Genomic DNA, 23,529 nt, shown 5'->3' with positions numbered 1-23,529 from the left:
GCTCTCCCTGGCATTGCCCTGGCACGGCAGAGGGAACAAGTGGCATCACATCGTGCTGCTGCCCCGCTCAAGGGGGATCTCGGAGCAGGGGGAGCTGGGGGCAGCTGCTGCCCAGCCCCACAAGCAGCACTCCCAGGGCAGCATCCCCTGTGCAGGGCCCCATGGCCTCCCTGCAGCCTCATTAGTGTCATTAGCAGGGTGGTCTGCAGCCCCTTTCTGCTGCTCCTGCTCCTCGGATGTGGCTGTGCAGCATCACCCGTGCCTGGCGGGGTCACAGCTCTCCCACCCAGCTCCCCACAGGGCTGAGCTCCCCCAGGGCTGGGAAAAGTGGGGTGAGATGTGGGCACAGCCCTGCCCCTGCCTCCAGCTCCGGCTCTGGGTGCAGGCAGGGCTCAGCCACGGGGGCTAATGGGGCCAGAGCCCTGGAGCTGGCAGCTCGGGGAGCCTGGCATTGCCACACAGACCCCGGGCGCTCCCACAGCAGGGCACCCCCTGCTCACAGCACCCCACAGCACCCACACCCGGGCTGGGGCTCCCACTCACCCGTCCGTGTCCTGGAAGTTGACATTGACTCTCTTTGCTGATCCGAGGAGCTCTGGAAGGGAGGGAAGGGGACAGGGTGTTAGAGGAGGAGGCTGGTGCAGGGACAGGGGCACACTGCAGAGGGGATGTGCTGGCAGCTCCAGGTTTCCCTGCACACCAAGGCTGGGGCTCCCTGCAGCTCCACAGGCGCTGAGTGGGGCTGCCCGAACCTGCAGGCTCAGGGTGGGGGTCCCTGCTGAAGGGGGCAGACCCTGGCAGGGCAATGTTCCCCTGACTCGTTCCCCCATCTGGGGCTCTGGAATGGCCCCTGCAGCCCCCCCTGGGCAGAGCTCAGCACATCCCCCTGTACCCCAGCCCCCCTGCACTGCCCTCCCCACCCTCTGGGAAATGAAACCGCGCCGGGGCAATCCAATTAGCAGCACGAGGAAGGATGGAGCCAGATTTACATAAGATTTACCCAAAAAATGCCACTCAGGCTTTCCAGAGAGCTGCTCTTCCCACAGCGGGAGCAGCGGGAGGAAGAGGAGGGTGGGAGCAGCACGGCAGAGCCGCACAGGGGACCCACACAGCGAGCACAGCTCCAGCCCCACAGGGGACCCACACAGCAGCCCCTGAGCCCAGCACAGCGAGCACAGCTCCAGCCCTGAGCCCTTGGGAGGGGACCCAAAGGCTGCCTGGCCCAGCAGGGAGGATGGGCAAAGGCACTCAAAGCCAGGGACAAGCTCTTGCTGGGAGAAGCTGGCTGGAAGGGGCTGCTTCAGGCAGGGAAAGGGAATGCAGGGCCAGAGAGACACTCCCTGTGTGCCTTGGCCGTGGCCTTGCTCTCTCCCCCTCTGCCGTGTCCCCTTGTGAGTGTCCCTGTGGTTATTGATTATTGGACACAGGGCTGTGCCACAGCCCAGGAGCCCCTGCACGGGCACACAGGGCTCAGAGGGCACCGGCAGCAGGAGGGGTGGCTGTGTCCAGCCCTGAGCTCAAACCTGGGGAGTGGTGCCAGGCTGAGCCAGCCCTGCCCAGGCCACACAGCACAGATGGGCCCAGGACAGAGGCTCTGGCACCCAGAGCTGGCTGCCCCCTGCACTCCAGGGCTGCCCGGCTGTCCGAGCTGCAGGACATTTGCTGATGCTGACACAGCCCCGTGTGACAGGTGACAACTGCAGAGGACAGGTTCTACCAGCCACAGCAACCACCCTCCAGCCACCAGGTGCCCAGGGTCCCCTCCCAGATGAGGTGCCTCATGTGGGATGAGGAGAACTGCAGGGTGCCTGGAGAGGGACAGGGACACCTTGGGGTCCCCAGGGTGTGGTGAGGGACAGGAATGCCTCAGAAACCCCCGGATCCCATCCCTGCCATAGCATCACCATGCTCCCCTGGGAAGAGCTGCACATGAGAGGTGGGCAGAGCCCCTGTGGCACCAGCACTGACACTGCCCCGGTCCCTGGCACAGCCCCTGTGGCACCGGCAATGCCCCGGTCCCTGGCAGAGCCCCTGTGGCACCAGCACTGACACTGCCCCGGTCCCTGGCACAGCCCCTGTGGCACCGGCACTGCCCCGGTCCCGCAGCCCCGCGCTGCCGCCAGCGTCCCCAACAAAGGTGCCATTCAGGCCCATGGAGAGGAGCCCAGCGCCGCTTCCGCTGCTGCCTGCGCCAGGAGCCAGCTCCCAGGAGAGGGCCCGAGCTGCCCCCAGGGATGCCAGGGCCAGCGGACAAAAGGAGCCGTGGGCGCAGGAGCGGCACCGTGCCCGGCGCTGGCTCCAGCCTCCGGCCCCGAGACGGGCCCCGAGACGGGCGATGGGGCCTTGCGGGCGGACGGACAGACGGACGCTGTCAGCGGGTCTGCAGTGCCTGGCCGTTCCCACAGGTGGATCCCAGCGAGGGGCTGGCACGGGGCAGTGCCCGGGCACCAGGGTGCAGTGGTGATGCCGCTGGTGATCCCCAGGCACGTGGCACCCTCGGCATCACCAAACCACCATGGCCCCGGCGCAGCGTAGCGGCAAATCTTCCCTCCCTGCACCTGCAGGAGAGGCTGCGGCTGCCAAAATCTGTGTAGCACTTCCATCACTGCCCGTGCCAAGTGCTTAGTCAGTGACTTGCAGCCATGCAGTGGTTTGACTTTCCTTAGAGCTCTGGAAGTGGCCGTCAGCGTGCCGAAGGCAGCTGGAGCACGGAGCCCAGCTGGGCTCTCAGAATAACCCCACTTCCCAGAGCAGGAGAGAAGGAAGGATGGCTGCCCTGGCCACCAGGTCCACAGTGAGATTTGCAGCCAGTCTGGGGCAACAAGAGCCAGGAGAGCTCATTAATGGCTGGGAATTAATGACAAGGAACATTCCTCCGCTAACAAGGCAAAGAGAAGGGAGCCGAGTGCTTCCAATTAAAAATATCGGCTACAAAAGGAGATGGTGGGGAGGAGAGCAGAGCTCCTTCATGGCCACACTGCCAGTGAGCACCCAGTGTGTCCCTGGCTGTCCTCTCTGCTGGGATTCCTGGGGGGTGGCAGGGAGCACCGAGCACCTGCAGTCACCATCCTGCCCTCTCCATGCAGTGCCATCAGGGGTGGCACATCTTTGCTCAGACAGCCTGATCCCCACCACCATCCCTGGGACACCCCAACGACCCCTCTGGCTCCCCATGGGCTGCTCAGGTGATGATTGTTCCGTGTACGATCACAGTGCTGCCCTGGTGTCTCACGGCTCTCAGAGCAGTTTGCACCCCACAAACACCTGGATTACGATGGCAGCCCCAGGGAAGGGGGGCACACACAGGCCCTGGCACCGTGGGCTGCGCTGTGCAGCGGGAGCCGCAGCGTCTGCCATCGACACCAGCTATAAACAGCGCCTGCCGGAGTAAACACCGCGGCGGGAGCGGCCTGCTCTGCTCCAGGAACGCCTTCCCTCAAACACAGGCACTGCAGGAGCTCCATCACGCTCGGGTTGAGCCCGGCGCTCCGCGTGCAGCGAGCTCCTCGCCGGCCCCGCGGCAGCCCCGGCCCCGGCGGGCACCGCGGTGTGAGTGGCGCACGGGCAGCTGGCACGTGCAGGGCCCGGGCATGGGAACCCGCTGTGCCCCGCCCCAGGGGCACCGGGGCTCCTGGCACTGCGCCTGGCAGCTGCTTTGGGTGTCCTGGAGCACGCCATGAGGAGACCTCCGTGCCCAACCCTAGCTATGGGCACAGCGATGCATGGCCACATGGAGACCCCTGTGCCCAACCCCAGCTGTGAGCACTGTGATGAACGGCCACGTGGAGACCCCTGTGCCCAACCCCAGCTGTGGGCACTGTGATGAACGGCCACGTGGAGACCCCTGTGCCTAAACACAGCTCTGGGCACTGTGATGAATGGCCACGTGGAGACCCCTGTGCCTAAACACAGCTCTGGGCACTGTGATGAATGGCCACGTGGAGACCCCTGTGCCCAGCCACAGCTTTGGGCACTGCAATGCATGGACATGTGGAGACCCCCGTGCCCAAGCAGCAATCGCAGTACATGCCACAGGGAGACCACAGTGCCCAGTCCCTGCTCCAGATATCCCAGGTATCTCACGTGCTGTATGGACACACCTGTGCCCAGGTGGCCGGTGGATGCCTCAGTGGCCAAGCACAGCTCTGGGCGACCCAGTGCAGGTTGCAGTGAACCCCCTGTGCCCGGCTGCTCCATCCCCTCCCTGCACACGTGTCCAAGGCCACGGCCCCACGTGGAGGGGCTGCTCGGGGGGCTCCTGTCCCTTGCCAGCACCCCCTCCCGTGCTCCTGTGCCAGCCTCTGCAGCCAGCGCAGCGCCAGCAGCGATCGATGCCCGGCCCGAGCGTGGGGGCTCCCGGCCAAGCCCCCGCTGACGAAGCACATCCTCACCCAGCTCCCCCGGCAGGCAGCAGGCGGCTGCTCCAAGCAGATGGCTCCAGCCTCCGCTAAATCAACATCTTCTTAATGAGGGGAAAGCATTGCTGCCCCCTCCCCAGCATGGCGGCAGCGGATCAGCCAGGAGAACCCCCCAAATACTCCTCTCCATCCCTTCCCTGACCCCTCTGCAGTGACCCCACTGCCCCCCAGCCCCAGCCCTGCTGCTTCCCCACTCCCCAGCTCACATGGGCAGCCAGAGCCCTGCGTGTGCCCCCACAAACACAACAGCACCCCACAAGCAGCCAATACCCACAGGGAAGAGATTCAAGGCAAGCGCCCGTTTCAGAGACAGGGGGGAGGATCCTGCAGCGGCATCGCTGGGAGCTGCCGGATAAAGGAAGCATCCAAAATAGCTGCTCTTAATTATATCCCTGCTAACGAGCGCCACGCAAACAACGGGCACTGCACGAGGAGCCCTGCCATGGGGAGGTCTCATTCCTCACTGCGAGGATGGGGTCCCCACGGCGGCCTGTGCCATGGGGGGACCCCACCGAGGCAGCCACAGCAGCCCTGGCTGGGGCCGGTGATGATGGTGACACCGGGGAGCCGGTCCTGACAGGGAAAAGCTGGTGCTCCTGCAGCCAAGGGGAGCCGGTCCTGACAGGCAAAAGCTGGTACTCCTGCAGCCAGGGGGAGCCGGTCCTGACAGGGAAAAGCTGGCACTCCTGCAGCCAAGGGGAGCCGGTCCTGACAGGGAAAAGCTGGCACTCCTGCAGCCAAGGTCGTGTCAGGCGCTGGGGCCGCGATGCTCAGATGCTAATGAAGCCGTTATCATCTTCCGATCGATCAGGACTGTATAAATAATGCACCGGGAGGCTCGTTGTGCAGGGAAAGGGATTGCCTGGGGCTAAGGGGTGCCTGGGATGGGATGGAGCCATTGCAGGGCAGAACTCGGCACAGCTGGATCACTGCTGCCCACCACAGCTGGACATACACCTCTCACCACAGCTGGATAAAAATTGCCCATCACAGCTGCACAGCCCAGTGTCCACCGCAGCTGGATAACAACTGCCCATCACAGCTGGACATACACCTCTCACCACAGCTGGATCTCCCAATGTCCACCACAGCTGGATAACAACTGCCCACCACAGCTGCACAGCCACAGCTCTGTGCCCCTCTGCCCATCCCCAGCCATTCCCCAAATCCCAAGGCACTTTTGGGGGATGCTGCCCATGTGCCCAGCGCAGGTACAGGTGCTCCGGATGCCCGTCCCTGGCAGACCCTTTGGAGAAGGAGGGGTGAAATCCGCACTGGAGGCTGGCTGGGCTCTGGCAGCCTGAGTCACCGCGCAGCGCTGTCCCCTGGGGCTGCAGGAAGCAGCTTAAATGCAGCTTTCAAGAGGCAGCAGGGACTCCGCTGTGATGCTTTTATTTTTACAAAAAGGAAACTTTTCAGTCCCTCGGGATGGCGCGGGGCTGAGCCTGTGGGCTGCCAGGGCAGGCGGGGACAGGGGACACGGGTGTACCCAGGGCAGAGCCGACCCACCAGGGCTGGGGCTGGCCAGGGGGCCCAGCACCCTCCAGCAGCTCCCGTGGAGGGAGATCCCCACTCTCCCCCTGTACTCCCAAGCCATATCCTCGCCTGACCTTTGCTGTGTGGTGCCGTGCAGCCAGGCCAAGCCACGCTGCATCAGCCGGACCCCTTTGGGCAGTGCCAGCCCCCCAGAGCCCCGAGTACCTCATGGGGCTCCGCTGGGCAGGGGCTCCCTGGTGACTCGGCCCAGGGCACCCAGGAACGTGGGGAAGCAGCAGCGGGGATGGGCAGGACAGAGATGTGGACAGGGATGTGACAGGGGGACATGGGTGGGACACGAGGGATTGTGCCCGGCTCGGTGGGACCAGCACCGAGCATCACAGCTGCCCACTGTACCCAGCGCCAGCCACCTGCCATGCCTGGTGCCCAGTGCCTGCCATGTCTGATGCCAGCACTGTGCCCAGTGCCCGGTGCCTGCCATGCCTGGTGCCAGAGCCTGCCATGCCTGGTGCCAGCCGCACGCCCACACTCGTCTCTGTGGAAATGAATGTTGGTGTCGCTTACAGGGAGCCCTAATTGGCAGCCTGTGGCAAACAGGTAATTTTCAATAATCACCCTGGCTGGAAGGAGCTGCTGCTGGCACAGCGAGGCTGGCATGGCAGGGACGGGCACGTGGCTGCTCAGGGCCACTGTCACCTGTGTCTGTCCATCCATCCATCCATCCATCCATCCATCCATCCCAGCACGGCTGGCACTGCACCTCCTGGGACACGGGAGCAGATAGAGATGGATACACACTGCTCACCTCCACCCTGGGCAGAGACCATCCTCCCCATCACCATCCCCATCCTCATCCCCATCCTCATCCTCCCCAGCTCCTCCCCCTCCTCACCCCCTGGGAGGAGGGACCCTGTCCATGCTGGCTGCAGGGCGGGACCCGGAGCTTTGTGCATCTCAAAGCATCATTAACCAAGGCAGGCGGTGATCGCTGGCCTCCCATGAACCCGGCACGGTGCAGCAGCACTGGGAAGTGGTGGGAGCTCAGGGTGTGCCTCGAGTGTGTGCACATGTGTGCAAATCTGTGTGCAGGCAGCCCAGATCAGTGTGCTCTGAGTGTGTGCACACGTGTGCACATCTGTGTGCAGGCGGCCCAGATCAGTGTGCTCTGAGTGTGTGCACATGTGTGCACATCTGTGTGCAGGCGGCCCAGATCAGTGTGCTCTGAGTGAGTGCACATGTGTGCACATCTGTGTGCAGGCAGCCCAGATCAGTGTGCTCTGAGTGTGTGCACGCGTGTTCACATCTCTGTGCAGGCGGCCCAGATCAGTTCCTGGTGTGCACACATGTTCACATCTGTGTGCAGGCAGCTCAGATCAGTTCCTGGTGTGCCCTGAGTGTGTGCACATCTGCGTGCAGGCAGCCCAGACCCATCAGAGGCTCCGGGGGCTGCTGCAGCGCTGTCTCTGAGCTCCCAGCCACGCAGAGCTAAACAGGCCCTGGGTTCTATTTAAACCTGGTGCCTCCAGAGCCATCGTTTGTCCTCGTCCCCGCCCGGTGCACCGTGCCCACCTTCTGCTCCAGGGCTCCATTTCCGGCAGGAATGGAGGGGCAGCACGGGCACAGGCACGGGCAGCTCTGTGGCCTGGCAGCTCAGGGATGTGCCAGTGACCACCAGGGTGGGTGGGCAGCAGGGATGTGCAGCCAGGCCGTGCCCTGCATCATCCAGGAGCACGGGGAGCGAGGCTGGAGGCCTCAAACTGCTCCCAGGGGGCTGGCAGAGCTGCAGGGGAGGCACAGGGCTGGCAGGACCCGTCCCAGCGTCCCAAGTGCCCCCAGTGTCCCCATTACCCCCAGTGTCCCCAGTGTCCCCAGTGCCCCCAGCACGGCGGGCACGGGCAGGGGCTGGCAGGGGCTGGCAGGGGCTGGCAGGGGCTGGCAGGGCTGGCAGGACCGAGGCTCAGGCAGCCGCTGAGCACACCCGGGAGCGGGGCTGTGCTGCTGCAGGGCTGCGAGGAGCGCGCTGCCGTAAACAGCCCAGCTGCAATGCAGGAGCCGGGCAGCCGCCGCCGCTTTGTCTCTGCTCCAGCGGCTGCCGCGGCCGGGAACCCGCGGGGCCTCTCGGGGAGCTCCGGCAGCCACATCTGGAAGGGATCAGCGGCTGCTGCCGCCGCCACGAGCCCGCCGTGCCCGGGGCCCGGCCCCTCGGCCCCTCGGCCCCATGGCCGGGCAGGCGAGAGGCACAGGGGGCACGGGGCAGAGGCACATGGGCACACCATGCCCACGCCTTCACATGGATGCACAGGGGCACGCACAGCATGCACAGGGGCTGGGGCGCTCAGAGGATGCACAGGGGCACGCACAGCATGCACAGGGACACACACAGCATGCACAGGGGCTGAGGCACACACAGCATGCACAGGGGCATGAACAGAATGCACAGGGGCTGGGGCACTCAGAGGATGCACAGGGGCACGCACAGGATGCACAGGGGCATGAACAGAATGCACAGGGGCTGGGGCACGCACAGGATGCACACCAATGGATGCCCAGGGATGCAGAGGGCCACACGTGGGCACACGGGAGGAGCCCCCAGCCACCCGAGTGCCGAGGAGCAGAGCCTGTGGGGGCTCCTTGGGCACCATCTTCAGCTTGGTCCATCTCCAGATGACCGTGGCAGGGCACAGCGCTGGGGTCCCCTCACCCTGCTGCACCCTGGGGCACCCCAGCCCCACAGCCACCTCCACCTGCTCAGCGCTCTCCAGGTGCTGGCGGTGACCTTGTGGGGACACCCAAGGAGACCCGGGCAGAGCTGGCGCTCCCTGCCAGCCGCTCTCCCTCCCAGCACGGTGCTGCCCCACCGGGTGGCTGGTGCCAGCACCGGGACCCATCCATCACCGTGGAGCAGTCGGGAGAGGCCAGGCCAGCTCTGCATCCCAGTTCCCATTTCTCAGGCTGATTGCTCCTGTCGCTGCAGAGCCCCGCGTTAAACACCTCATTTTCTACTCCCGGACTGAGTTGGAAAATACTATTAACATTTCATTAGCGCTTAAAGATCCCTCTCAGCCCGGCAGGATGAGCCAGCCCTCCTCCTGCCGGGCAGGGGGCATCACTGGGAAGGGGAGAACCAGGAGGGCAAGTCCCAGTGCCCCAGATGTGGGACGGGATGGTGAGCCAGGGCACAGGGGACATCAGCACTGCACTCTGGCTCGGTGACCTGCTGGCCATGGCCCACCCTTGCAGTGCACTTGGCCAGGGACAGGACACAAAACAGTGGCAGAACAACAGTGTCCATGCAGGCACTCCTGAGTTTTGCTTCCTAGTGCCTCTCCCTCACTGGAAGGGAAGCCTGGCCCAGCAGGACCAGCACCAGTCATTAAAAGTCAGCAAATTCATTCTCCAACATTCTCCCAACAGTGCTGAGCAGCATTCCCAGCACACACCAGCCGGCGCCAGTATGGGGACAGACAGAACTGTGGGAAACAACCTCAGGCATCACCCAAGAGCTGGGCTGTCACCTCCAGCACTCGCCCCCCAGCCCTGCCACAGCTCCCACCTGCCATGAGGCAGGAATGTGCTCACTGAGCGCCCAGCACTGCTGTGGGACCCACCCGGGCCCTGGGCACAGCAGCACGGAGCTGCCATCCCCAGGCACCACTGCTGCAGCCTCTGCAGACATGTGGGAAGGGGCTGGGGGTACCTGGGCACACCAACATGGGCAGGGGACTGATCACAGCCATTGCCAGCAGCTGGGAAGGGGAAGGAAGGGTTAAACAGAGTGCAGAGAGGAGGAGAGGAGCCAGAACCCAGCCTGGTTACTGGAAACCACCGTGGGCTGGCAGCAACTGGGACGGCTGTGGAGAGGAGCTCAGGGCACCCGCAGCACTCAGAGCTGCTCAGTGCCAGCCCTGCCACCCTCGGGTGCCGGCTGGCCCTGCCATGTCCCCCCCAGTGCCACCCCCAGCACAGGGGCAGCGAGGCCCTGGTGCACACAGAGCCGTGGCACAGCCCCGCACAGGGGCTGCCAAAGGGCTGCTGGTGCCCAGCCAGGTGCATTCGGGACTGCTGAGAGAAATCCAGGCCAGGAGGGAGCTGGGAACGGAGCTGCCGGCCCGTGGCTCACTGCCCCTCCGTGGCAGCGGCCAACCGCCCCCGGAGCAGGGACAGGGACCCTGCAGCCAGCCTGGGCACGGGGCTGTGCTGGGGGCAGGGGGCACTGAGGGTGTGCACGCACAGCTCTGCCCAGCCACAGAGGCAAGAAATGTAAAATGATGAGAAGCCACCCCAGGCTGGGCAATGGTGCCCCTGTGGAAGGAAACTTGGCACACTCCAGCCCACACTTCCCTGCCAAGTCCTGCTGGGAGCGAGGCTTCACACGGGCTGGGAACCCCGAGAGGCTGATGGGGGACCCGCAGACACATGCAGGAGCTGGGCAGCAGCTGGGGGAGCCTGCCTGTGAGCAGGGCTCAGAGCACAGCCTGGGCCACGCCTGGGAATCACCATCACCTCCCCTTGCTGGCACTACCCCTGTGCCCCAGCCCATCCCCTGGGCATCGCCCCTCCGTCCCTGCCAAGGGCACAGGGGAGGCGTGGGAGCAGTGCCTGGCCATGCCATGGGGGATGCACGGGCCCAGCACCTCTTTGGCCACAGGATCTGGCCCCACAGCCCCTTGCCCCTGTCCAGATGTGCTGCCCAGCACTGGTGGCTCCAGAGACAGCAGCATCGGGGCTCCAGCACTCCAGTGACCACCACCTGCTCATCTCTGCCTGGCTTTCTCTGTGGGCAGGGAGCTTCTGCCCAGTGCCCAGGGAGCAGCAGCAGGGGTCATCAGGGGTGGCTGCATCCCAAGAAAAGCTCCTGCTCTCCCAAGGAAGGCTCCTGCTCTCTGAGAAGGTTCCTGCTCTCTGAGAAGGTTCCTGCTCTCTGAGAAGGTTCCTGCTCTCCCAGGGAAGGTTTCTGCTCTCTCCCAAGGCCGGGGGAACCGGGCAGCTCCGGCGGCTGCCGGCCACGTGTGCCCTGGGCACTGCACCACAATTGGATTTGCATCTGCCCTGCCTTTTACTGCATGGAAATTGAATTGTAAAATGTCAAAGACATTTCCTAACTGCGCCATATTAGCCCGGTTTTATTAAATACTGTTATCAGAGCAGATTATGAATGCAATCAAGTGCAGGCAAGAAAAGCCAGAATTAACTGGCCACTGTGCAGGAGGACACACCGGAGGGCAGGAGGCAGCTGGCGAGGCTCTGCCCAGAGCCCACGTCCCCAGGTGCTCTGGCTCTGCTGCCCACTGTCCCCAAATCCTGGAGCACCAGTGAAGGAACGTCCCCACCCAGCCAGTGCAGCTCCACTCACATCCCAGGACGGCTCCCCAGGGACAGCAGGACACTGGGGGTTCTTACTTTGAGGTTCCTTTGAGCTTTGAGGTCCCTTCCTAGGCAGGGCAGGACCTGCTCCCTGCACATGGCAGCAGGGCCAGGACTGATGGGACGAGCCCTGAGATGCCAGAGCTGCTGCCAGTGACACACAGGGCAGCATTCAGAGCCCTGCCCAGGTGGCAGTGCAGGAACAGGGCTCTCCTGCCCAGAGTGGGGACACACCAGCATCCAAGCAGTGGGGCCAGGCTGGGCTGGGTTACCCAGGGCCACCCTGATGTGGCAGGACACAGGGGATGCAGAAATCTGTGCCCAGCCCTGGCTAACCCAGCCCTGGGTGGCCCCAGAGCTCCAACTGCACACCAGGACACGAGTCCTGATGGCAACCTGGGGGACCAGGGTGGCACTGAGGACCAGGCATGGGGAGGGCAGCACAGTCCCACAGGTCACAGCCCTGGATTCCACACACACAGCCAGTTCCTGCCATGCTGGGTGCTTGTCCTGCCACTGCAGGGCCACATGCTGGGACATCTCCGTGGCCACACGAAGCTGCCATGTGTGGAAGTGCTTTACAGAGCCCCCCAGCCTGGCTGGAGGAGAAACCGGAGCAGAGGATCCAACCTTTGGCTGGAGGTCCCACACTCAGCACCGGCAGCACCACACAGGAGCCATTCCCAACGTGGATGAGCCCGGGCAGGGAAGGATCCAGTCCACTCCAACCCTCCACAGCCACGGAACTGTGGATCCTCTGCACGGCACAGCATGGCACAGCTCCTCTCCCACTGCCCAAAGCCCCAGGTGCCCAGGACAGGGAGGGCACAGCGGGCACAGTGCTCCTGGAGACACCCCACGCTCCCATGCCATCCCATGCCAGGCTGCTGGAGCCGAGGGGAAAACGCCAAGTCACCACATTTCTTCGAGGTAGCACGGAGAAGGAGGGGACAGGGAGGGAAACAGTTTGCTGCCAAATCCCTGCATCTGATTTGCGCAACTTTCAGACAACCTCATCAATTATGGATGGCCCGAAGCAGGCGCGGTGTGCGCTGCGGCCGGCCCGGCCCGAACCCGCACTCACACCGACGGGGCCCCTGTCACCATGGCAACCCGCGCTAATTCACGCAAGGATTTCCAAAATCTCGTGTATTAAACCCCACATGAATAGGATATTATCAGATAACAGAGCTAAGTTACAAATCTTGGCGGTGCCGCGCGGGGAGCGCCGCGGGCGTGCGTGGGACCAGAACTCGGAGGGGACGTGGGGACAGCGTGGGGACAGCCCTGCCCGCTGTCTGCCATTCCATGCACCACCCCAGCCCCACTGCCATGGCCAGAGGTGCTTGAGCGCCCCAGGCTGGGAGCACGGCACCCACAGCACACGCGGCACCCGCTGGCACAGGGGAGAGCGGGGTCCGGTGGGGAAATGGCCCCAGACAAGCCTGGCATTGGCACTGTGGGTCCAGCAGAGCTGGGGATGGACAGCCCAGCCAGGGAATGGCGTGACATCCACCCCAACAGCAGGCTCAGCCCCACTGAGTGTCCCTTGTCCCTAACCTGTGACCCTGGCACGGGAGCACTGCTGGCACCCGTGGCCATCCTGCCTGGTGGGCCCAGCCATGGGAGATGCAGCAGAGCCCTGGGAAGGACAGGGATGCGGGAGAAGGTGGTGGCACTCAAGCACCTCTGGTTGTTCCCACAGCAACGCCAGCTGTGTGCCCAGGCCAGCAGGGGCTGGAGAAGGGTGTGTGGGGACACTGCTGGGCACAGGCCAGGCGTTGTCCCCATACCCACACACTGCCCCAAGAGGCCACGGCAGCAGCAGTGTCTGGTGGGTTGGGAATGAAGGGGGCTCTGAGCTGGAGGTTCTTCTTGCCCAGTCCCTCAGCAGTGACAGCAATGATGGCACTGGGGACAGGGGGTACAGCATGCCATGCCAGCCCTGCATGGCATGAGGAAACACATGTTGGCCTCATGTGGCACCGTGGACATGGTGGATGCAACACCAGAGCAGGAACATGGGGAATGCCATGCCAACCCTGCTCAGCACCAGGACATGGAGCCCCACGCTGGCCCTGCTTGGCCAGAAACGGCCCTGCACGACCAGGGACAGGGGACAGGGAACAGATCACCAGCCCTGCCCAGCTCCAGGGGCGCCCACATTTGGGGAGTGCCGGCCCTGCAGAGAGGGACAGTGGGCACAGCAACGGAGGGACCGCGTGCCCAGTGACCCAGAGCCACACGAGCGCTCCCCGTGGTCCCTGTCCGTACCCAGGGACCGTCCCCGGGCGTCCAGCTCGTCCCCGGCACCAGGCCTGAAACCTGCGGCTGCATCAGCACCATGAATTATTCAGTCCCGGGCGGAACGCCTCGACGGAGCAGTTACATCCTACAGCGAGTAGATACTCATGGAGCTACACACACGTACGCCCGGAGCCGCACACGCACAGCACACGCACGCCCCCGCAGCCTCACACCTGGCCACGCACCCGCGGCGCCGGGCACAGCCAGCCGCAGGGATGCTCCGGGAGACACCCGGGAGCGACATCCAAACACCCCCTCAGCGAGGAACACCAACAGCCCAGCCAAACGCGCAGATGCCAGGGTACACACCGCCACGCAAACACCCCACGCACCCAAACACAGCGGCACACGCGCCCGCGGCAGCGCGGACACACGCGGGTGTGCGGGCAGCGAGCCCCGGCGCTCTCCCGCCGGCCCGGCCGCGCTCCCCGCACGCACACGCGGCGCGCCCGGCCGCAAACCCTGCCCAGAGCCCCGCGAGCACCGGGCCCGGCTCCCGGGGGTCCGGAGTTGCTCCGGGGCACGGGGCAAGGGCAGCCCGGCCGGAGCCCGACCCGCCGGGGGTGCCCCGGGAGCGGCGAGGGGAGCGTTCGCAGCGCTCCGCACCCGCGCGGCGCCCGGGGATGCTCCGAGCCGCGCCGGGCGGCGTCCCCCGCCCCTCCCGGGCCGCCGCCGGGGGTCCTCGGCACGTCCGCGGTCCCCGCCCGCCCGCTCGGAGCCGCAGCCGGGGAAGGGCCGGGGATGCTCCGGGGCGGGCAGGGCGGCATCGCGGCCGGGCCCCGGGAGCGGCGCTGGGATGCGGCCCCGAGGCGCCGCGCCCGCCGCCGGTGCCCGTGCGCGCCCCCCCTCCGTGTGTCCCCCCGCAGCGGCGCCCCCCGCCCGGCCCCGCCGCCTCCGCCGCCGCACTCACTGGCTTTGCCGGGCTTGGGCCTCTGCAGCAGCTTCTGCACGGCCGCGATGTCCTCCGCCTTCACCGCCTGCACCAGCTCCTGGTCCTTGCCCATGGCTGCGCCGCGCCGGGGCTGCCGGCTGCGGGCTCACGGCCCGAGCATCCTCCGCGGCGCGGCGCGGCGAGGGGCGGGGGGCGGCGGGGGGCGGCTCGGCGCGGCTCGGCACGGCGCGGCTCGGCACGGCGCGGCCCCCCCGCCCAGCCCGCCCGCTCCGGAGGCGGGGGCGGGGGCGGCGGCGGGCGCCCGGGGCGGGGCGCGGCGGGGCGGGGGGGCCGCACCGGGAGCGCGGGGGGCAGCGCGGGAGAGGAGGAAGAGGAGGAGGAGGAGGACGAGCAGCGGGAGGAGGAGGAGGAGGAGGAGGAGGAGAGGGCGGGGGCCGCCCGGTGCTGCGGGCGGAGCGCGGGGATCCCCTCCCCGGTGCCGGGCCCGGGGGACGCCCCGGTGGGCGCCGCCGCGCAGCCGTGCCGGTACCGAGCTGGCGGGGCTCAGCGGCCGGAGGGGACGGGGCAGCGCCGCTGCTCGGGGGCTCTATCTCCCGAGGGAGGGTCCCGGGGGATCCAGCAGATCCCCTCCCGGGGCACCCCCTGCTCCCCAGCCCGGCTCCGGGGCGCCCTTCGCCGCTCCCCGTCCCGCCTGACCATCGCAGCAGCTCCGATATCGGAATCCGGGCAGGAGCAGCATTCCTTATTTCTGTAAATAAAGCGCTCATTACCGCGTCATTTTCCACTTTTGTTGACACAATGGCCGGTGACATTCGTCCCTTTCACTTTTAAGGCTGAAACGACCGAGACATTACGGTTGCGGAGGGTTCCCGGCTGTGCCGAGGGCTGAGGAAGCTGAGGAGCCCGGTAGGAAATGGGGCCAGTGATGGACGAGGCGCTAATGTCCCCGCGGTGCCATCAGAGCAGAGCACCGACATCATTCGCACGGAATCAGCCCAAATTTCTGCCCTGCCGGACAAGTTCCCAGCTCAAAGCCTCGCGCAGTCCCGGCTCCAGCAATCCGCGCTGGGGCACACGGGGCCAGAGGGCTGCGGGCCAGCCGGGCACCGGCGCTGGGCACGAGGGTGCGGTCACAGGGCTGCGGGGTACGGGCACCGGGAGCTGCAGCCCCGCGGCACACGGGAAGATGGAGGAGGGAACCAGCTGTCCCCGATGCCCCCTGCCCGCCCCGGGCTGCCCGTGCCCCCCGAGCTGGAGCCCAAGGGTCCCTGCAGTGCCCCCAACTCCCGCCCAGGCCCCATCCCCGGGCTGACCCCCCCTCGGGCACGGCGGGGTCCGTCTCCTGTCCCCACCCCCACTTTCCAATCCAGGACATTTGGGTTGCCAGCACGGAGCGCCGTCTAATCTGCCCTCTAATCCCGCAGCCGGGCGCCGCACGGGGCCCTGAGCCGCGGCCGGGCCCGGGGCTGGGGGCTGGGGCGGGGGCTCCGCAAGGCTCGGGGGCTTCCCTCGCATCTGCCACCACCTGATAACAACCGGAGCGCCTCAACAAAGCTCCCTTTGTGCCCCACGGCTCCCTCCTGCTGGGCCCCCACACCCGGTCACCCCGCACCGAGCTCCTGCCCCGCGGCCCCGCCGGCACCGGGACCGCAGTGACCGGGGCACACACGGGGCACCGGGACCGCTGTGACCGGGGCACCGGGACCGCAGTGACCGGGGCACACACGGGGCACCGGGACCGCTGTGACCGGGGCACCGGGACCGCAGTGACCGGGGCACACACGGGGCAGCGGCTGTGGGGCCGTGGGGCACACCAGCCCTGTCCCTCCTCCCCGCCTGAGCCGGGTTTGCGGGAGGAGCTCCAGCCCGGCGTTCCTGCGGCTCCCTCGGGCTCTTGCCAAGTCGGGTTGGTCTTTGCAGAGCACAAGAATGTGCAGTGAAACGTCCCCGTTCCTGCCCTGCGCTCGCCGGGAGAGAGCAGCGCCCGGAACGGGCAGAGCCTGGGGCACGGGGGGTTTACGGTGGGCACCGAGGGCAACGGGCACGTGGGAATCTGACTGTGGGAACCGGAGACGGCGGCAGCAGCAGGAGGGCTCGTCCCACGCAGAGATCCCCCAGCACAGCTGCCTTTCCATGGGAAAGCAGCACAGCAGGGCCTGTGCCCGGCCTGGGGAGGCAGGGGGGGTCTGGGAACACGCGGGGCCCTGTGCTGGAATTGCAGAGAAGGAGGAGATGAAGGCAGAGTTTGGAGGCTGAGGAAGGCACCGCTGGGCTCACAGCCCTCCCAGCGATCAGAGGACTGAAAGCAGACACAGTGCTGGGCAGCGGGTGCTGGTGGGAGCCTGCCAGGGCCCCTGCACGTCCCTCTGTCCCTGCTCCGTCCCGGGTGCCAGCCCTGGCCTGGGACACGCAGCAGCCACACGCTGGGTCCTGTGCAGGGATGGCACTGCCACCCTCGAGGCCAGCATGAGGCACTCGGGTGTCCCCACGGGCTCTGTCACACTCTGCCCTGTGTCTGCCAACCCCTCTGGCTCCATCAGAGCCTGAGCAGGGGTCCGGGGCTGGCACAGGGTGCAGCCCAGCCCTCCACCCTGTGTCCCCTCAGCAAGCAGCAATATCTACGAAAATACTTTATTGTGGAGGGGCAGTGCAGGGGCTCCGTACAGCGCAGACAGCAGCAGCACTGTCACCAGCAAACACACACACACACACACACGATGGTGGCCATCACCAGCAAACACACACACACACACACACACACACACACACCACGATGGCCCCAGAGCCAGGGGGCAGCAGGACCCACGGCTGCAGCCCCTACGTGGCCTTGGGCCGGCCCTTGAGGCGGATGATGGCTCGGTAGTCCCGCACCAGGTCCCGCAGCTGGTCCAGGTAGGGGTTGACGTTCTCCTCCAGCCACTCCTCCACCGTGTCAGGGAAGTAGATCCTGTCCAGCTGGGCACGCAGGTCACGGACAAAGCTCTCCCAGTCCTCATGGAGCCTGAGGGGCAGAGCAGGGGTGCAGCTCCCTCCTGCTAGGGAGCCCCCCAGCCCCGTGCCGACCCCTCCCAGCCCCGGCAGCACCTACTTCAGCACCTTGCTGCCAAAGCTCTCCATGTTGCGGGGGTTCCCAAACTGCCGCTTCCTGTGGTAGGGGCTGAACCAGCCCTTGATGGCACTGCAGAGGCACAGGGGACTTGGGGCACGGGGCACTGGGGACGGGGAGCTGCGCATCAGGCAGGTCCCCTCCCATGGAGATACATGGCCAGAGGCACCGATGCCTGTTACCTCTCCTCCTCCAGCACCTTGAGGATGCTCTCCTTCAGGTGGCCATTGACCTGCTCCACCATGTGGTAGATCTCCACACCAGGGAACGCTCCCCTGCCCTCGCTGGGGAAGGGAGGGGAAGGTGAAGGCTCAGGATGTGGGGTGCCCTGGGCTGGGTGAACCCCAGCACTCTGGCAGGTCTGGGACCATTTGGGTGACCAGGCCCTGCCTCCCTCCAGTGCATCCCTTGTGATGCAGCTGCCCGCACCACGCGCACGCACCAGGTGCTCTGCTCCAGCTGCACGCTGTCCAAGCCCAGCACATCCAGCACCTTCCTCTTTGCCTCTTCTGTGAAGCCCCCTGGGAGGGCGAGGAAAGGGACAGAAGAGGCAGGGACACCATCAGGCTCACCCTGGCTTCACCACACCCCAAAACTGAGTGAGCCGAAGCTCTTCCTCCTCTTCCTCCCACCTCCCCAGCGCCCTGCCCAGCAGGACGGGCTCTGGCAGGCAGTGGGAGCTGGGGGGGAGCCCGGCCATGCTGCCAGGGCTGGGGCTCACCGTTCACCAGGGTCTGCAGGCAGATGGCCAGCGAGGGGATGCTGACGGGCAGCAGCTCACAGAGCACCGAGTAGTGATCGTACCTGTGGGACAGGGACAGGGACAGCCAGCACCGTGCCAGCACGGCTCTGTGGGCACCGGGAGGGCACAGCGGGTCCCAGCTCCCCTCACCTCTGCCAGCCGGTGAGCACAACGCCCTGCAAGCGCAGCGGGGCCAGCCGTGGCACGGCCTGCATCACCTTCAGCCAGCTCAGGTGGTTTTTCAGGTGGTAGCTCAGCGGGGTCCAGGCTTGCGCCGGCCCCGTGGTGCCCTTGAAGGCGCTGGCGAACCACACGGCCTCGAAGCCGCTCTCCACGTACTTGGTGAGGAACTGCACTGCAGCGGGACAGCACCACCAGTGCCACCATCGCCAGGGGCTGCAGGGGCTCAGGGGGGTTCCCCCCATCGCCCCCAGGGCCCTGGCACGTCACCTTACCGATCTGCTCAGCCTCAAAGTCGGGTGCGTAGAACCACAGCACGGGTGAGACGTGCTTGGCTATCCCGGACTCTGCAGGGAGAGGGGACGTTGGTGCTGGCAGCAGGAGGGAGCCTGGGGCTCCTTGTGCTTCCCCGAGGGCCACATTCCCCCAGGGCAGGGCAGAGGCTCCTGCTGGCACAGGGCACGATGCCTGCCGGGGTGGGCACGCAGCGGGCGCGGCTGGGGAGCCTGGCACAGGTGCCAGCACTGCCATCCCCGTGCCCTCACCCCGCAGGGCTCCCACGCTGATCTTCCTCAGCATGTCGTCCCACATGAGCACGCGCAGCCCCCAGTACTGCGCCGTCAGGAAGCCCAGAACCTCCTTGATGTGCCTCAGGTACATGGTGCCCACGTCGCCCTTGTGCTGGCTCATCCAGTTCTTGGAGTCCATCCCCTCCCCGAGGTGGAAAACCTGGATTTGGGGGCAGGGAGATGCTCAGCAGCCCTGGGGGCACCCCCAGTGCCTGGGGAGAGGGTCGGGGTCCCTGCAGAGCCCCTGCCCACCTCGTCTGCCCCGATGTGGATCCAGGAGGAGCGGCGGTGCTTCTCGATCACCTGGGACAGGACGCTCTTGAGCAGGGCCAGCGTGTCGGGCACGTGGGGGTTGAAGCTGTTGGGGAAGCGCTCGACCTCCCGCAGGTGCTGGTACTTCTCGTGCTTGAGGATGAACTGCGGGAGGAGCCATCAGGGGGTGCCCAGGGGAACCCCTCCGAGCTGGCATGGGGAGCGGGGCTGGCAGCCTCTACCTCCACGTGGCCAAAGGTCTGCACCAGGGGAACCACCTCCAGCTTGTGCTGCTCCGCCAGCTGCTGGATCCGCTCGATGTCCTCCTCGCTGGGAGGGCAGGGACAGGCTCAGTGCCAGGGCAGGGCATGGGGGCACTTCCCCCTCCTCCCCTCCTCTGGCACCCTGCCCACATGGCCCTGGTTACCCCACAAATGTGTGCGCTTTACTGAGGGGCGCAAACATTGCCTGTCAGGGCAGGAGGAGCTGCTGGTCTGCCCAGCAGCACAGCCTGGCACTCTGAGCGTGGTTATCGTGGGCACGGTGCCAGGTGGGTCACACCCACCTGGACCTGCAGGGGCCACAGCCCCACAGCCAGCTGGGCACACTGCCCTGCTCACCTGTAAGCGTACGGGGACCTGAGGATTTCCAGCTCCCCCTTGAAGGGGAACATGTCCTCGTACTCGATGAGGACGCCGTTGGCTCCCAGCTGGGACAGGAGGGGGAACATCTGCAGGGAGGGCAGGGTGGGCTCAGCAGCGGGCATGGCACAGCCCAGGATGGCACACGCCCATCAGCGCATCCTCTCCTCCCTGTCCCTGGGCACCCTCACCTGCTCCAGGTAGGAGACTCTGGGCGCAGCTCCCTTGAGGTCCAGGTGGACCAGCCTCATCTGGGTGGCACTGACATCCCTGGGGACCTGCTGCTTTTGCTTCAGGGTCATTATCTTTGCTGCAGGGGCCTCCAGAACCTGCTGGCTCTGGGGGATGACGTCCTGGACGACGTCACCCGTGTCCCCCCAGAACCCGCTGTCCTTGCTGACGTGCTTGTGCAGCTCCAGGGTGAGGCTGCAGGGAGTGGGGCAGGGATGGGGGTGTCCGTGGGGTTGTGGGGGCACCAGCACCACGCAAGCCCAGCCCAGGGGGTGCCACAGACCCCCCTGGGCCCCTGCTGCCACCTCACCTGTCACGGAAGAGGAACTTGATGCCAGCCAAGGCCACGAGGAGCAGCACGACGAGGCGCAGCAGGTTCAGCCGGTGGCTCCTCTGGAAGGCCATCTCTGGGGTCTCTGGGGACACACAGGGGGTCTGGTCTGTGCCCAGAGGGACCCCAAGCACAGGGGAGCCCACCCAGCCCCACGTACCGTGCCCTGCTGCCCTGCCCGGGGCAGCACGAGGCCCAGAGAAAGGCGGCATGGGGGCAGCCCCTCTGGCCAGCCCGGTGCCCATCGGGGGCGCGCTGGGCAGTGCCCCGTGTCCCTCCTACCTGGCGCGCCCCAGCGTGGGGCCAGCGGCGGCTCCGCCTCCCTCTGCCCGCAGGGTGAGGCCGGTGCCCGAGCAAACAGGGCGGGGGCTGCGGAGCAGGGCCCCGCCGGGGATCCCGACCGGTGCTGGGTCACCCTGCCCAGGGCCGGGTCACAGCGCGGCTGGATGGGGCTGCATCCCGGGGCGGGCACGGGGCATCCCTGCGGGAAGGGAGGGAGTGATTGCGAGCCCCCCGGGCACATGCCAGCACCGGGCTGTGCCAGGGATGGCACCGGGAAGGGAAGGGGTGGTTGGGAGCCGCCCGGGCACATGCCAGCACCGGGGATGGCACCAAGGATGGCACCGGGTAGGGAGGAGGTGATTGGAGCCACCCGGGCATTCCCGGCAGCTGCAGCAGGGCCGTGCCAGGCTGGGGATGGCTGCCAGCACAGGGGGCACCGCTGGGCACACGGGAGGGCACAGGGGGCACGCAGGAGGGGGGTCGGTGCCCCCTGGGCACGCAGCGTGGGGAGCCCAGCACCCAGGAAGGCCATAAATATGCCAAGCGCTAATGGCGCTGTCATGGGAACACAGCGCCTGATCGGAGCGGGGATAAATATTTAGACAGACGCTGTCAGCCCGCCAGGATTCGGTGCTTTTAATGCACGTTATCTTATTTAAATAGGGCAGGTTCCCAGGGCTGGCACTGCCAGGGCGAGGGGCGGGCGCTGGATGGAGGGGGAGTCCTGAGGAGTGTGGGGACAGCCAGGGCCGTGTCCCTGTGCCATGGGGACAGCCAGGGCCGTGTCCCTGTGCCATGGGGACAGCCAGGGCCGTGTCCCTGTGCCATGGGGACAGCCAGGGCCGTGTCCCTGTGCCATGGGGACAGCCAGGGCTGTGTCCCTGTGCCACGGGGACAGCCAGGGCCGTGTCCCTGCCCCACGGGGACAGCCAGGGCCGTGTCCCTGTGCCATGGGGACAGCCAGGCGCCGTGCCCCGGCAGTGCAGCCCTGGGGGTGCCGTGCTGCTCCCTGCACACCTCGAGGGCACGCTCACACACACGTGTGCACGCTCACGTGCTTCCAGAGCATTCCACGGCCTGCCTGGCCCTCACCAGCCCGTGCTGCCAGCCCGTGCCCCCCCCCCCGGACCAGCAGAGGGGTCCCTGTCCCTTCCCATTCCCTCCCGTGGTGCTGGAGCACACCTGGAGCAGCCCCTGGGCACAAGGGACCCTTTCCATAGCCCACCCACACCCCCAAACCCGGCACACCCCACAACGCCCTGCACCAAGGACGTCCCCAGGGCACTCCTGCACCCCACGGCACCCTCTGGGCTCTGCTGGGCATCCCTGCGGCCCCGGGCACACGTGCATCATCCAAGGGCATCCCTGCATCCTCCCGAGCATCTCTGCATCCTTCCAAGCATCCCTGCAGCACCAGGTCCCTGCATTCCCCCGAGCATCCCTGCATCCCCCCGAGCATCCCTCCATCCCCCCGAGCATCCCTGCATCCCCCCGAGCATCCCTCCATCCCCCCAAGCATCCCTGCATCCTCCCAGGCATCCTCCCCGAGCATCCCTGCATCCTCCTGAACATCCCTGCGGCACCGGGGCCCTGCATTCCCCGAACATCCCCGCATCCTCCCGGTACCGGTGCCCACCGCGTTGCGGGCATCCCCCGGCCCGAGCACCCCCGCTCCCCCGGCCCTTACCGGCAGGCGCGGGGCGGCCGCGGGCACCGCCGGGAGCGGGCGCGGGCACGGGCGCGGGCACGGGCGCGGCCGCCGCCGCCTCTCTTAAAGGGCCCGGTGCCCGCCGGTGCGGCAGGCGAGCAGGGATGCACCGGGCGCCGCCGCCGCCGCGCACAGCGGGCACCGTGCCCAGCGCCCTTGGCACACGCGCACGGCGGGGAGCCCCGGCACGAGGGGCGGTTCCACCGTGCCCGGCGCGTGCCCGGTGTCGGTTCCCAGCGCCCGTTCGGGCTCGGTGTGTGCCCAGTGCCCGCCCCCGCCCAGCGATGCCCGGTGTGTGCTCTGTGCCTGGAGCCCGGTGCGTGTCCCGTGCCCCGGGTCCTGTGTGTGCCCGGTGTGTGTCCCATGTACTGTGTCCCGTGTGCCGTGCCTGGTGTGTGCCCGGTGTCCCGTGCCCCAGGTCCTGTGCCCAGTGTGTGCCCGGTGTGTGTCCCATGTACTGTGTCCCGTGTGCCGTGCCTGGTGTGTGCCTTCGTGTGTCCCATGTACTGTGTCCCATACTTGGCGCCCAGTGTGTGCCCTGTGCCCAGCGTGTGTCCCACGTCCCATGTCCTGCATCCCATGCCCCATACCCTATATGCCATATCCTATATCCCATACCCCATACCCCGTATCCGATATCCCATATCCCAATCCCATATCCCATATCCCATATCCCATATCCCATATCACAATCCCATATCCCATATCCCATACCCCATATCACAATCCCATATCCCATATCCCATATCCCATATCCCATATCGCAATCCCATATCCCATATCCCATATCCCAATCCCATATCCCATACCCCATATTCCATATCCCATGTCCCATACCCCATATCCCATATCCCATATCCCATATCCGATATCCCATATCCCAATCCCATATCCCATACCCCATATTCCATATCCCATGTCCCATACCCCATATCCCATATCCCATATCCCATATCCGATATCCCATATCCCAATCCCATATCCCAATCCCATATCCCATGTCCCATAC

The 23,529-nt window shown here is 66.3% G+C and overlaps 2 protein-coding genes across 2 annotated transcripts in view; both read right to left on the bottom strand.

The window, feature by feature from the left end:
- CASKIN1 (CASK interacting protein 1) overlaps nucleotides 1-14,590 on the bottom strand; it is a 31,426-nt gene extending 16,836 nt beyond the window's left edge. Inside the window, exons 1-2 of the mRNA XM_059484312.1 lie at nucleotides 14,497-14,590; nucleotides 544-595 (exon numbers count right to left, since the gene is read on the bottom strand). Of these exons, the coding sequence (XP_059340295.1) occupies nucleotides 544-595; nucleotides 14,497-14,590 (146 nt within the window). The remainder of the gene's footprint in view (nucleotides 1-543; nucleotides 596-14,496) is intronic.
- A 2,628-nt stretch (nucleotides 14,591-17,218) lies between these two features.
- LOC132080921 (hexosaminidase D-like) lies at nucleotides 17,219-22,703 on the bottom strand. The gene is made up of 15 exons (XM_059484317.1): nucleotides 22,500-22,703; nucleotides 20,813-21,011; nucleotides 20,510-20,615; nucleotides 20,160-20,394; nucleotides 19,948-20,057; nucleotides 19,570-19,657; nucleotides 19,328-19,492; nucleotides 19,052-19,235; nucleotides 18,782-18,853; nucleotides 18,477-18,681; nucleotides 18,306-18,388; nucleotides 18,027-18,105; nucleotides 17,767-17,868; nucleotides 17,567-17,656; nucleotides 17,219-17,479 (listed from the first exon to the last, which is right to left on the bottom strand). The coding sequence occupies exons 3-15, from the start codon at nucleotides 20,602-20,604 to the stop codon at nucleotides 17,296-17,298; spliced, it is 1,692 nt and encodes a 563-aa protein (XP_059340300.1). The 5' UTR covers nucleotides 20,605-20,615; nucleotides 20,813-21,011; nucleotides 22,500-22,703; the 3' UTR covers nucleotides 17,219-17,295.
- Nucleotides 22,704-23,529: the final 826 nt, after the last annotated feature.

This window comes from Ammospiza nelsoni, chromosome 17, assembly GCF_027579445.1.
Source record: "Ammospiza nelsoni isolate bAmmNel1 chromosome 17, bAmmNel1.pri, whole genome shotgun sequence".
Taxonomy (NCBI): domain Eukaryota; kingdom Metazoa; phylum Chordata; class Aves; order Passeriformes; family Passerellidae; genus Ammospiza; species Ammospiza nelsoni.
Note: the sequence above shows the minus strand (reverse complement) of the source record. Positions and strands in the feature narration are given on the sequence as shown.